At 48.7% G+C, this 14808-nt stretch overlaps 1 protein-coding gene across 2 annotated transcripts in view; it reads left to right on the top strand.

Annotated features, from left to right (window-relative positions):
- The window catches only part of ASCC1 (activating signal cointegrator 1 complex subunit 1), a 34767-nt gene that overhangs the window by 7728 nt on the left and 12231 nt on the right, over window positions 1–14808 (top strand). For both annotated transcript variants that reach the window (XM_059850962.1, XM_059850963.1), the window contains exons 6-9: window positions 3418–3554; window positions 5684–5803; window positions 9928–10049; window positions 12126–12205. In XM_059850962.1, coding sequence (XP_059706945.1) covers window positions 3418–3554; window positions 5684–5803; window positions 9928–10049; window positions 12126–12205 — 459 coding nt within the window. The remainder of the gene's footprint in view (window positions 1–3417; window positions 3555–5683; window positions 5804–9927; window positions 10050–12125; window positions 12206–14808) is intronic.

Here is a 14808-nt window from a genome sequence, read left to right as displayed (position 1 = left end):
CAGTAATGCCACTCTAATACCACTTTATCTCACAGCAGGGTCTGCTGGAAAGCACATCAGTAATGAAAAACAGTAATTCAAAACTGTGCCTCATAGAGCAATAAAAGAGCTTATAGATTTGTCCAAAGCAATGGGATTTCTCAGAATACTTGAGGAAATCTGAATGGGTTTCAGTGGCAGAAGTGGGGTGTTTCTCTACCTGGTGAAAAACATCACAGAATTAGGTGAACTTCAGCCTTTGAATGAGGGATAATAATGGCAAGGAAGGGAAAGGAGCAGGTGTGTGTGTGTATGTTGTGTGTGTGAGAATCTCTTCTGGCCATTGAGCATTTGTGAGGGACTCTATTTCTCTCTGAAGCAGTTACCATGACAACCATTCATTTATATTTTATAGCATTTTGTTAGTAGGTATATGCTTTCTAAGTTTTTTTTTTTTGTGTGTGTCTTTAAAAGGTTTTAGAAGATAAACCTTGTGCTGAATTACAGAACACTTCAGTGTTGTTCATGCTGTACAGATCAGGGTTGGCAGGCAGATGAAGCAGGGCTGAGGGGAGGTTCTTTTAGGTCAATTTAATCTAAATATGGGGAGGTGGCTCACCTGGACAGGCTCATCACTGATGTGGTGCAGTGGGAGGCCTGGATAACTGGATGACCTTGGAAGTCTCCTCTCTCTCACAGTCATGTAGGTGTCAGAGTGAGGAGAACTGAGATGTCTGTCTGAGCATGCAGGTGGAAAAGGGAAGAGACTTTGCAGAAAGATTGCTGTGAAAAATCACACGGGTCTTTGAGAGCCGTGCAGCGTTTGCAGACTGAACAGGCTGCAGATGTAGCAGGGAAAAGAAACATGGTTGCTGTCATATATGGCAACCTGTAAATATCAAACATTGCTAATGAGGTATTTTATCTCAGAGTGGAAGGGGCAGAAAGTGGCAGGGGTTTTGGAGCCTGTAGCTTTTCAGTCAATCCTGTGCAAATACTGTTTTCCTGGCTCACTCCTTTGTTTGTGGATCAGGGTGGCACAGGGCACATAGCTGGCATGCAGCATCCTGCTCTTGAGGACAAAAAAACTGAAAAACATAAATCTGTCTGCAAACATTGGGAGCTCTTAAAATTGTAGAGAGGGCAGGGCCAGGGCAGAAGAGCTAAGGAGCTTGATCCCTTCCCTTATCATGTAGAAGGGCTGAAGTGTGTTGTAATTTAGGGTTTCCCTACTACATGGTCTTACATTTGGAGGGACAATGTGCTTGGGCTTTGCAAGGCATTGGAGACCCCAGATAAAACCCTTTCTGTGTTCCTTCTTAAGGAGCATAGCAGAGGTAGAAGTCTTTGGTAGCAGGAAGGAGAAAAAATGATCGAGTGGAAACCAGTTGGGGTTTTTTGGCCATGACAGGGCAGTGCTAGGGAGAGGCAGAAGCTAAAAAGGACAGTCATCACCTATGGATAGTGCATAAAGGGATTATTCTTCTGCCTCTCAATGCATCTTAAAGAGCCCAGGTTTGAACAGTAAATTTTTGTAGAGACAATAGGGCAGGTTCCCCTGAGGTGACTCAGTGATTGCTGATCACACATCATGATCTGGGATTAGAGTAATTGAGTTTCAGCCTTTTTGCATCCTGGTGAGCAGCATCCAGCCAGGAAGGGCTGCTGAGACACCCCCAGGAACGTTGGCTGTTCCAGGGCGAGCCAGCTCTGACGCAGCATCTATTTTATGTGTGGGAGATCTGCTGGGATCTGCTGGCCTGTGAAAGAGTAGGGAGTGTAAGCAGGGTTTTGAGGAGCTGCCTGAAATACTAGGGAGTAAAGCAGGAGGATTATCTAGGTCTTGGCCTGCTTGCTGTGCACTGCTCTTCCCTGCTGAACTCCCCAGCAGCAGCAGTGTGGCTCGTGGAGGTGACATGCCATAGTTTGTCAACTCAGCCCACACGCAGGTGGTGAACCTCAGGGGAAAATGCTGCTTTTGGGGCAGGGTCATGTTTACAGCACAAATTGTGCTGGGGCAGAAAATGAGGGCAGGGCTTTGGCTTTCTGACCTGCAAAGGGCTGTGTTACTGTACCTCATCTGTGCACTCTGTGACCTCAGCTGGTTGTCCGTGGCAAGGTTAAATCAAACCTTCTCCCAGTATCTGTTACCCAAGCTGTTGTTTTGTGAGGGGCCAAATATTCTCTGACTGCAGATATCACTGGAGAAAAAAGGCTGACAGAGAGAAATCATGTCCTGTCATGCATGTGAACAGCAGCATGAATTAAAGGAAGCCACAAAGCTTTTACTGCAGGGAGGGGAAGGTAGGAAGAAGTGGGATGGGGCCATCCATAGTGTTTGCCAGGTTGTGGCTGCTGGAGCAAGCCCCTGGCCTCTGTTTTGCAGCCTGCCTTGTCACTAGTCCAGCCCATAAGCTGTGCTCTAAAGAAAGGTCTGCATGTGGTCATTAGGCATGAAAAATGCTGAGCGAGATGTGGGGCATGAAACTCTTGACAGGCTGAGATACTGCAGCATTTAAACGTCTGAAAGGTTTTATTTCAAACTCTGGAGCACAGTAGAAACTTCAAAGCTATTGTTCTCAGCTGGTGCACTCTTTTCAGATGCAGAAAGGCTTCCATGGCCTGGCAGGTTGGCTTCTTCTGGAGTTAAAATTGGAGGTTATTTAATGCGCTGATGGGAAGCGGTCACTAAGTGGAAATAATTGTTTTAATATGGGTGTGTTAACCATCCTTGAGGTATTTTTATAAGTATCCTAGAACAGAATAGCATGTTTCTTAAAGCTGGATGCAACCACTCTCCACCTGGGAACAGTTCCTCCCTAGCAACAACAGGCAGCTCTTCTTATAAAAGGAATTTAAACTTAATTCACCTCGGCAAACTATAGGGCATATGGGAAGAAGAAAAGTATAATTATCAGAGCTGGTATTAGCTGTGCTTCTGTTGTGAGGTGCAACCTGTTTTTAGACAGGATTTGGAGACTATTTAGAGCTTGTCACTACAGCTGGTCTCAGCTTTATTGCACAAGAAATGGATTGAAGTTTTAAATCTGAGCTGGCTTGTGTTGAGTTCATTGCTGGTAGCAGATGCTGCGTCGACAGCTGTAGAAGTCTCCTCCCAGAAAACCCCATACAAGTGAGTGTTGCAGGTCCTGGGTACCAAGTCCCAGCCTGCTGTCCTGATCTTCCAGGCTGCTGTTAGCAGCTCTGGTGGAAGAGCAGGCAGGGAGCTGTTTTGGGACTGCAGTTCATCTGCCAGGCTGAAGTTGCTTCTTCACAAAACCTGAAAATTTTTCAACTTTGGGTCATACCAACCCAACCAGAGATAAAAGGATTGATGCCAGTGACTGGGTACCTGCTTTCTGTAGTGTTTATCCCTGTGATGGAGCAGGGTGTGTGTGGGTGAGGTAAGACACCTCTATGTGATGGATTGATTTGTAGGATCACGGGGTCAGCAGCAGCCTGTTCCAGAACCCTGCAAAGCTTCACCTGACTATTGGGACGCTGGTGCTCCTGAATGAACAAGAGATCCAGAAAGCCTGTGACCTCCTGCAGCGGTGCAAAGAGGACTTTGTGGAGTAAGTGGTGGGAAAGGGATGTCATCACCAAGGCCTTGAGAGAGGGGAAAACAGCACTCTGTCTTGACAAGGAACAGTGAAGAGAAGAGCAGCTCCAGTAGTGTCCTCTCAACTCTAGAAATTTAGAAAAATTTAGAAATGTTTTGAAACATTTAGAAATGTTTCAAATGGGGCAATAGAAATCACTGAGCAGCCACAGAGAGCCTTAAAGCATCTGTAGCTCAGCTCAGACCCTTGTCATTCCCTGAAAACCTGCTCTGCTCACTTCCCTTCCTCACGTGCATCCCTGTTCTTTGTGCCTGAGCAGTTTTTGCCGCTGTCCCCTCCCTGCAGCAGAGGGAGGGCTGATCTCCCTTACCTTTGCACACTGCCTGCAGTGGGCTCTGGCTCTGGCACTTCCCTCCTGCCTCAGAGCAGATGCTGAGGTGTCCTTGACACACATCCCTGGGCGAGGGGAGCTGTGTGCAGGGAAGCCATCAGGAGCCCTGTGAGTAATCAGCCTGAAAGTGTCCGTGCTGCTCTGGGAGCGCGGCTGCCTCGCTGCCTGTTAACACCCAGCTGCAGATGTTGGGGCTTTGGCTGCAAATGTGCTCCAGTGACACCGTAATTAGCTTATCTCTGGTCAGCTTAGTAATTGAAGATGGCCTGAGGGGGTGGTTTATTTATTTATTTCTGCAAAGCCTTTGCACACAGAGCACGGATCCTTCGCATTCATTTATTCGCTGCCTTGGTGCATGAAGAATTGGCCACGCTGTGCCAGCTAATATCTGTGGGAATTAATGCATGGCCAGAATTCATACCTCTGCCTTTAAAAGGATGGCTTCAGTTCAGCTGTTGAACAGAAATGCAAGTGTGTTTCCAGGGGGAGGCTCTGAATGCAATATTTGGAAAGTGCCAGCTTCCACATAAGTGGATTGAACTGATGCCGAGAAAATCGTTGCTCCCTATTTCCTTTAGTGAAGGGGGAATCAACACTTGAAGGTAACCTTTAGTTTATTTCCTCTTCCACACCCAAGTAAATATACTTGGAAAATTAATTAGGCTCCCTTCCACCTACATAAACCTTCATTAGCTTTCATTTCCTTTTCTGAAGTGCAGCCAGTGCCCTGTGAAGGTAGCTGTGACCTTTTTGACCCTTTTTAGAATATGTGACCTTTAGTGCTGTTAGCTTGGTGTCCATAATAGTACATTTGTGCTGTTTCCCTCCCAGTAACTGTACTGGGAAGGGAAATCACGCTGCTTATTTCACTTGGGAATCTTTGCTGAGAACCTCAAAAGCTGAACAAGAGTGAGCAAGGTCAGAGCCAAGTCACACTCACCTTGTTAACTTGTGTTAGCTACATCTGCCTGCCCGGACACTCCCCGTTCTTTCCATGAGCCCTGGGTGTTAAGCAAGGCATCACTTACTCACAGGGAGCACTGGCTGTGACACCAGCCTCCCCAGGATGTTCTGCAGAGTGTTGGGAAGCAGATACACTCTACAGGCCATTTGCAGGTGTGGGAGTGCACATTATATCCTGCATGAAGAGCTGGAGCTGATTTTAAACCAGCTCTGTTGGATGTTGCACTCAAAGCTGTGTTCTCTATCAAGTACCTTTCCCAGCAAAAATCAGAGACTTTATGGTTGGTCTTTTCACAGGGAGGCGGGAGCCTCTCTGGAGTGAGAACCTGGACCATTTACTTCTCATGGGTTTTCTGACATGTGGATGGAGATCTCCACGTTGGGGTGGGCTATGAGCACTGACAAGTTGACTTTATGTGTGTCTGAAACACCAAATGTATGAATTTAAATTCTTTTACCACTCAGGGTGACAAGGCAATAGCAGCCATACGCTTTTGAGTTTTAGGAAATACGGAGACTTTTTGAGTTTGGGTTTTTGCAGTGCAAACAAGCTGAAAAATAGGGGACAGAGAAGAAACTCCTCGGTGGAGTTCACTGCCCCATAGGCTCTGTGTAACATTTAAGTCCCACTTAACACCAGCTTTGTTTCTCACTGTGGCAAAAAGAGTAATCTCATTCCCCTGGTAAACCCAAGTATTTGGTATGTGCACAAGGAGCACTATGTGTTGCATTTCAAGAGCTGGTGTGATATTTTGCTTTTTAACATTATGGATTTCTTGGCTTTTAGCCAAATTACTGGAGGCCAGCCCCTGACGGTGGAGGTGGCAGGAGTGGAGTACATGAACGACGACCCTGCCATGACAGATGTCCTTTATGCCAAAGTCCACATGAAGGATGGCTCAGACAGGTGAGTTCCCCGTGCTCCTGTCTTTCATTCCTCCCCAGAGTGCCAGGGAAACCCTCTGGAGCTGGTGGGTGTTCCTGGCAGTCCTCAGGCCAGCAGTCACCAAGATGAAGTCATCCTTGCTTCCTGAAGCAGTTAAGGCAGTGATGTGTTTGCTCTTTAACTCAGTCACTGGTGCTGCAGCTGAAGGATGTCGTTTGTTTCTGCAGCAGTCTGTCAGGGTGAGTAATGGAGTCACAGCTCACACAGGGATAAGGTGGCCAAGGAGATACTCCTGAGATGACTTAGAAGGCAGGATGATTTGGCCTCTACTGCCTAGTTCCCAGCCTGCAGTCCAGATTAATCTGGACAGCCTGTTGTGTTCTATTCTGCAGCATTTAATTATTCTTAAAACCCAGTCAACCCAGAAGGTCCTCAGAAGAGCATGACCTGATTACCGAGTTGGTTTGTGTGTCTGCAGCAGCTTGGAATGGGTGCTGGGTGTGAAATGTCTTTTGGAGCTGCTGCTGCAAGATCTTGAAGCCTGGTTGGTGACAGCTCGAGTGCATGTGCTGTTCACCACTGTGGCTGATGGCTTCAGCTCCACAAACAGCCCTGCCCAGGATGTGGCAGTGTCTGGACAACATTCCTTCACTTGTTTTTGACAAGGACTACGTCACCAGTGGCAGCACCATCTTTTCTCTTGGTGCTTTCTGGAAGACTGAGGAAACACAGGTGGGGCTTGGAGCACCCTGGTCTAGTGGAAGGGGTCTCTGCCCATGGCAGGATTTGGAAGCAGCTGATCTTTAACACCTCTTTCAACCCAAACTGCTGTAAATTCTGTGATTAACATAGGAGCTGTTGTACTCAGTGCTGCTGGTTGCCAGAAATAGGGAAGGGGAGTAGCCAAAAGAGCTTTACCTCCTGTCTCTGAGCCTCCCTTCTCTTTGCCTGACAGCACTGCCCTTTTGTTGTCTGTTCCCATTGCTAGAGGACAGCAGGAGCTAGCAGAGGAGCATATAGTAGTGCAGCTGGAGGAGGGAGGCAGTGAGCAGGCACTGGCTCAGGGAAGAAGGGATATGTTTTGGCATATCCTTTCCCTGAGGGCTGAGGAGATGGTGAGGGGGGGGCCTGCTTAAAACCACACTTTGGAGGCTGTGTTGAAGTCGGAGATCGGAAGTGGGATAAGGAAATGAGGGGGAAAATGAAAAATGTAAGAACTGCTGGGAGGCAGTAGGAATTGAAGTCTTCTCCTTTTCTTGGCTCTTCCACTTTGAAGTCTGTCCTGCCCTGGAAGAGGTGAGATAAAAACAAATGTGGCAGGTGGGGAACAAAGGCAAGGCAGAGATCAGCCAGGAGCCAGAGCACAGGGAGAAAGAGAGCAGAAGCACTTGGAAAGATGAGATGGAGACAGACACTGCATGACCCAAATGTCCTTTGGTGGGTTTTGTTGTAGAGAGCATCTAAAATACCAGCTCTGGGCCTCTTCTCCTGAGTCACCAAGCTCTGGCTCTCTCTGAGGTGCAATGCTTGCCAGTCTGATTGCATCTGAAAATAAATCTGCGTCCTGAGGAGCTAGGAGAGGAATCCTGTAGAGCATAAGCAGGGCCTGAATTGACAGTGATGTCTGCCTGCCTCTGGGGACAGCTGGAATTGTTGGTACTTGCACCCTGCTCTGTTTCAGATGCCAGCTGTACCCTGTGTGGTGAGAACCCACTTAGGCATAGTGCTGGAGAAAGTGCTGATGTGCATCAGGGCTGGCAGCTGCTTTAGGCAGGGGAGAGAAGTGAGGTCTCCAAATCCACCTGGCCTTGAAACTGAAAACATCACTCCCCAGCCCCCCAAGAAAGGGCTGATGTCTCCACTGTCCTTCACAGAGATGTTAGCTGAGGTTTTGAACAACAACAGACCTTGTGCTTTGCATGGCACCTGGAAATTGCCAGGCTTCTCTTCCACAGCATCTGTTTTGCTTTTTGCATAGCAGCAGACTCAAAGAGGGCTAAACAATTTGAAGTTTTAATCCTTGGCCCAGGCTGGTCCTGCCCTCACCTGCAGATTAATTCACAGAATCACAGAATAGGCTGAGTTGGAAGGGGCCCATCAGGATCATCGAGTCCAGCTCCTTGCTCTGGCCAGGACACCCCAACAACACCACTCTGTCCCTGAGAGTGCTGTCCAAATGCTCCTGGAGCCCTGGCAGCCTTGGGGCCAGTGACAATTCCCTGTTCAGTGTCCCACAGCCATCTGGGTGAAGCACCTTCTCCTGAAATCATTCATCTGGCACTTCTCCCCTTACATAGTTCCTTAGCTGTTGGCAAGCATCCAGAAAAACATTTAGCTTTGCAAAGGGGTAAAAAAGGTATTTTTGTGTTGATGGAGAGCAGCTTTTCCTTCCTTTGAGATTCCAGCAGACCCTGTGTTGGACCAGCAGTGATTATAAAGAGAGGACAAATGGTGGTATCTCCAGAAAACCCTGCTTTGTTTTCTGGCCTGTGACCCAGGTCATTGCTGAGCAGCTCCTTGAACCTGCTGAAACCTGCTGTGCCTTGCTTAGGGAAATGGGGAAGCAGTTTCTGAGCTGCAAGGCCAATACCAGAGGAGAGCAGCAGCCACGTGGCTTCCTGTGCTGGATCAGACTGCTGCAGCCTGTGCTAGAGAGAGGTGTGTGCCTTCCTGTCTCATGCAAGATGTCCTGTTAGCTCTGTGTAGTTCCTGGCATGGCTGAGGGGTGGAGTTCCTTCCTGATCTTTGGATGATCTTGATCAGCTTAAGCTGTAAAGCAGGAGATTTGATTTATCCTGACTTAGCTTGCATAACTGCAGACAGAATTAGGGGTTGGCAAGCCCTTCTGCACATATAATGGCTCAGACTGAAAGAGGGATCATGCTCTGATGCCTCCCACATGGCAAATAATTTCCATTATAATTCATTCTAATTTGTTTTATTTCCTTGATTAACTTTATAACATAATAAAGCACCATTTTCACTTGAGCTATTCTCTGTTAATTTGTTTTAGTATTGTCTGTAATGATATTCATTTAATCTTTGTCATTCCTAATTTTAAAAATCACTGAAGTAAAGCCAGAAAATAGTAAAAAGCCGTGACAATTGGTAGTTTGAGAGTCTTGAAATGGTCACATGGGGGCTGGCAGCCCGTGAGGGGCAGCCCAAAGCCAGCAGTGGGGTCAGAGCTGGCATCCAGAGCGTGGCAGCCCCAGGCTCTGGGGACAGGCCATGCTCTGCCACAGCTGAGACACCAACGTAGTGGGATCTCACAGAGCAGAAAGCTCTCTCCTCCCTGGGACGTGCTGGGAGAAGCTCAGATTCTTCTGCACAGACTGAATACCCTCTGGCCTTATTTTCAGAGATGGGGAGCTCTCATTCTGGCATATCCTCTCTACCTTTGGTAAGAATCAGGCACTGCAGAAGTTTTTTGGGCACAGCAGCAGCCTGGAAGCTCCTTCAGCCCCTTAGACATGAGCACATTGCTCTGATCCCTGCTCCTGCTGCCTGTCCTAGGATGGGTCTGCCCTCAGATCCTGACAGTCAAGGCCAGACACAAAGGTGGGACAAAGTCCTTGGATTTTGCTTGCTCAGTAGCTCCAAAGCTGGAGTGTTCACCAGGATGTGCTGACAGGGTTTGTGGCCCTGTCACCACGTTCTGGGCTCTCCCAGACAGCAAGCCCAGTGGCTGGGTTGGTTTTCTGGGGCAGAGAGGAGCCAGGCTGCAGCAGTCCCTGAGCACATCCTCTGGGAGCCAAGGTGCCCAAGCCCCTGCGGGTGTGCAGATTTAGCATTTGCAAGGAGAGTCACATTGTGTTTCCTGGCAGTAGAAAGATGCATCCTTCAGCTCCCAGTAACATCTGTCACTGTGAGCGAGCTCTCTGCTGTGCTAAATCTGCCCTTCCTCGTGGAATATTTGCAGCAGAAGCGATCACAGAGGAGGCTTTGTGCAACAGTCAGAACTTTTTGCATTAGAGCTGAATGCTGATGCCTCTGCTCGCTTTCCATCAGGGACTAGCTCCCTTTCCTGTGTGCATGCAGAGACTTCATTTCACACTTGCTGCCCTTCTGGCTGAAAAGCCCAAAGCTGATGCTGCAGAGGCTCCTTGTTTAACGTGGCCCTGTTCTTTCTCTTTGCTTCCCAGGCTGCAGATGGTCGCTGATCAGCTGGTGGAGCGCTTTGTGGCCTCTGGCCTGATGCTTAAAGAATGGGACAGGGTGAAGCTGCATGCCACAGTCATGAACACTCTCTTCAGGAAAGATCCAAGTACGTAGAGCCTTCATCCTTGCTGCTAAATGCATTTAAAGTAGTCCCATTTCTCCCTTCCAACAATTTCTCGGCACATGCTTTTGTTGTTTGCTTTTTCAGTGTGGTTTTCCTTACCTACAGGGCTGGGGGGAACATGTCTGCTGATAAAACCCAGAAGAAAATAAAGCAATGAACAAAAGTCATAGGTTCAAAACCTTGGCATCCTGTAGCACTCGTCGTATCTGGGCTAGGGAAAAATATGTTCAAGTTGAATCATAGAATGTCCTGAGTGGGAAGGGAACCCCAAGGATCATCCAGCCCAGCTCCTGGCCCTGCCCAGGACACCCCAACAATCCCACCCTGTGCCTGAGAGCATTGTCCAAACACTCCTGGAGCTCTGGCAGCCTTGGAGCTCTGACCATTTCCTGGGGAGCCTGGTCAGTGTTCCCTCTGGGCAAAGAACCTTTTCCCAATATCCAACCTCCCCTGGCACAGCTCCAGCAATGCCCCTGGTCACAGAGAGCAGAGATCAGAGCTGCTCCTGCACTGCCCTTTGTGTGGAAGCTGCACACCCTGATGAGGTGTCCCCTCAGTCTCCTTCAGGCTGAACATGGCAGGTGACCTCAGCCACTCCTCATGGAGGTGAGATCTTGGGCTGGGTAACAACTCCATGTGTTGTGCTGACCTTCAAACAAGATGAAAACATAATCCTCTTTGGTTAACTTAGAGACTGCCCATTTCTTTAGGAAAGTGATTCCATTGTCTTTCTCCTTAAATCAGATGCAGACAGATGAATGTGATGCAGAGCTGAATGTGAGCTGTTCTTGAGTGTATGGCGTCTGCTGTCTCTGCCAAAAGATTGTCTGCTCTGGCTGTCTGTAGCATGGTTCTGATCATATTACTTTATAAAGCAGCCCTAAAAGCATCATCCTTGGGGAGGGGCAGTGTCTTACAGCCTGCTTCTCCATGTGCAAACGTGCATGCTCTGGCACGGTGGCCCCTGTGCACTGCAATAGGTTGTGTCAAGAATTCTTTAGTTGTTGCCTCTCTGAATCTCTGCAGGGACAGTGATAACAGCAGGTGATTTGTGTCATTGTCTTCTGGGCAGGTTTGGCTCTGACTGCTGCTTGAAGTCAAACAAGCACACCCAGGGCACAGAAACCCTGTAAAGATTGGGCTCTCAAACTGAGCCCTGAAAATGTGAGCCCAGAGTGCTGATGTGGCTCTGCACATGGGCAGCTGGGCCTGGCACCCTGAGTCTATATTCTGCACAGCCCCATGAGGCATGAGAGGCATTCAGACACAATGGGGAGAGCATTCCGCCAGCATTCTGCAGGCAGCCATTGAACTCTCTTTGTATTCCATACAGGATTTGAACAGCAAGCTGGATGTGAGGGGGACTTCATAGTTAATGATGGAGATGAAAAAGAAATACTGAATATATTCACTGAGTGAGGCAGAGGTCCTGTGGAAGGAACAGATCATGGACTTGGGGATTATATAAGAACCCAGCCGTGCTCTGGGGAAATGGATCTCAGACGTAGGCTTTTGGCAGCTGCTGTAGGCCTGGGGTGCTGTTCTGAATGTCTCTGTGTGTGTGTGTGTGTGTGGCTGTGTGCCCACCCCACAGAAGCATCCACAGCACACGTAGGGTGCAGGCAGCACAGGTTTGTGTCGGGTTCGTCCGCATCCCGCCGGGCGTTGTGCTGGCATGCTCAGCCTGGGATCTGGGGCTGTTCCAGGCCATGCAAGTGCTGTCTCGCAGCCTGACATGGTAGGATGAAGGATGAAAACGAGCCAGAGAGAAGCAGGTGTGTTGCACTGAGCAGTCAGCCCTACAGAGTCACCATGGCCGTAGCTGTGGTTTGGGGCCTTTCCTCCAGGTAACAGAGGTGATCCCGATAGAGGCACCAGTTCCAGCCCTTTTCCTCCTAAAATCCAAGTGGAAGTGGGATTTTTTTGCACTGAGAACTGGGAAAAGATGGTTTATTAGCTGGCAGCTGACTTTGGGGAGGGACAGAGTGGGGGGTGAAGTACAGCACACAGAGTTCTCCCATCTGAAGCTCATTCTGGTGGTGGCTTTTCTCTCTACAGCTGAAGAACGAAACAACACAATGCCTGGTAAATCATCTCTCAAGGAGCGGGAGTCATTTAATGGCCAAAATATCCTCAAGGTCAGTATGAAACAATTAGGGAAATGGAGCCAGCTATGGATATTGTATAGCCAGAAGAGGTTGAAGCACCTCTTCTAGACTTCTTTTGTCTTAGGCTTATGGGATCTCCTGGGGCTTTTGGGGTGGGGGGGAGGGGGGAGAGAGGGGGGAATCTGTTCAGAAAATAAACAGTCCAGATCAGTGGTAACTGGGAGCATTGCAGTATTTAACAGGAGCATTCCTGAAGCTGCTGAGGCTCAGAGCAGGGATATGAAGCACGAATGCTAAGTGGGTGTTCGTGTTGTCGTTTACTTCGCTCCTGTTTTACCCTGGAGACTCAGGCTCGAGTTGATTCTCAGCCCACCAGAAAGAAGCACTTCGTTGCTCTTGTTCTACTCATATATATTTATGAAACTAAACCCCACTCTCCTTTTACTTACTCTTTCCTTTTTGGTTTTTAATCTCTGTGGTTGATTTGCTCCAGAAAAATGCTGGGTAGTGGTAGGGAGTCCCACCAGGATCCGAGGGCTTTGGCAGTGATCAGAGGTTAGAAAACACCATCCCCCAGAGTGTGGAGGTTGGGAAAGGCTCAAAGGGGAGCACGCTGCAGACTCCCAGGCTTTGCCAACCAGGGTTGGGATTGCAGGCAGCCTCTGCTGCTCATCCAGATGGCTGTGGCAGACTGATGCTATGCTGCTTGACCCCTGCAAGTGTCCAGAGAGAAAAGAGATGCACAGAGGAGCAGAAATGGAAAACAGCACCAGCTTGTAAGCAAATTTCCAATCCTCATTGTGTGAGAGGATTTGTTGCAGGCAGCTCTGATAAGAGGGAGCGAGGACAATGCATGGGTACATTTGGGAAGGATAAGAAGATATTCTGGCAATGAAGATACATGAGAGAGGATGCAGGCTGGGTGGGAGCTGGACAACCCAGAAGGACTTTAGAGCCCTCCCAGAGGAGGGGAAGAGTGAGCTTTATTTGTATTTACAGTCTTAATAATGTATCAGGCACTGGATGCAGGGGGATGTGAAGTCAGGGAGTGGAACTGATTGATCTGTGTGCAGAGGACAAACAAAGGGACAAAATTAGGTTAAGCTCTCATTGTCCTCAAACGGTCTGTGCGAGCATCGTGTCATGACTCAGCGTCACCACATGTTGAGTGTGCAGTGTGAGACTGCAGTATTGCAAGCTGGAGCAGGGAAGCCACAGCCCTGGTCGCTTTCTTGACGTGATCTGCAGTTTTGGATAGCTCCCAGTGTTGGGAGAGCTGGCTTTCGAAGGGGGAGATTTATGTCAGGAGCCCTGAGTGCCTGCAGGACTCTGCTTTCTCCACGATCACCTTCACTCCTTTCTCCTGCTTCTGTTAAACTGGTCCTCAGGCTTTAGAGACACGTAAAATCAAACTGTGGCTCTTCCTCTGTGCTCTCATCCCAAAGTGTGTGTGACTAAGACGGTATTAACGATGCTCCCTCTGCTGGTCACACCGTTTGTGGGGTCTGAGGATCTGGGGAAGGGTCTTAAGGTGCACGGTGCTTGGAAATGCAACTGCTCTCCTTCCAAGGCTGCTTCTTATCCTTGATGCTCTGGGAAATGTGAGCCCAATGCATTTTTAAAGCTCCTAATTGATTTTGTACTGACGTAGCCAAAAGAGCTGCTGGCTGTTTGGACTGCTGGTAATTACTTCAAAGCATGTCTTGCCACAAGAAATGTCATCCTTCTCTCCCACCTCCACTACATTTCCTAACCTGCCCACTTCGTATTTCCCTTTGCTCTCCCACGTGCCTGCAGCAGAGCGCCCGTTGGCATTAATTAATTACATGAGTCATAAATAGCTCCAGGCTTCTTACTGGAGGAGCCCAGCCTCAGTGAGCCACTGATGCATTCCAGCATGACCTTGCAGGGATGCACCAGTTCCCTCCCAGCCTGCTTTTATATCCATTATTTATCTTGTGCTGGGGAGGCTGCCCTCTCACAAAGTGCCTTCATTAACTTTTGCACCAGGATCTAAAGGACGGGCTGTTAATGAATATGGCTGCACTTAGGCAGGGTGGTGGGAGGGAGAGCCATGTGCCCTGCATGTGATTCCAGGCGGTGGGACTCTGTGATAGCTCTGCTGAGTGGCTGTGTTCCCACTTGGAACACTAACAAAGCATGGCTGCTGGTAGGAGGGTAAGTGGGAAAACTCAGGTTTCATCACTCTCATTCCCATTGTGCAGCCCTGTAGGGCCAAAGGCTCGGGGCAGGACTGGAGCTGTCGGGGCACAGAGCACGATGGGAGTGCTGTGGCTCTGCTGTTGCAGGCTGAGGCTCCCCATGGTCAGAGCTGGGGTGTGTGTGTCTGTGTGTGTGTGTGCAGATGCGCTGGCAGCACATGTTTGCTGATAACATGCCTGCGCTACACCAGGCTCCAGCTGGTATTTTGCTTTCAGCTGAACTAATCAGAATTTTTATTTAATAATCCTTTGTTCTACCCGTTCCACAGAGTTAAACATACACTCCTATTTGTGCTAATAAATGGTTGTGCAGGCCGGAACCTTCCCACACTGCTCAGAAAATAGATCCTGTAGGATGACTTGCGTTCGGGAGTTTAAATTACTTCTGTCTTGAAGAATATCCCTGAAAAG

Source organism: Haemorhous mexicanus, chromosome 7, assembly GCF_027477595.1.
Source record: "Haemorhous mexicanus isolate bHaeMex1 chromosome 7, bHaeMex1.pri, whole genome shotgun sequence".
In the NCBI taxonomy this organism is placed as follows: domain Eukaryota; kingdom Metazoa; phylum Chordata; class Aves; order Passeriformes; family Fringillidae; genus Haemorhous; species Haemorhous mexicanus.
This window is presented reverse-complemented; position numbering and strand designations above follow the sequence as displayed.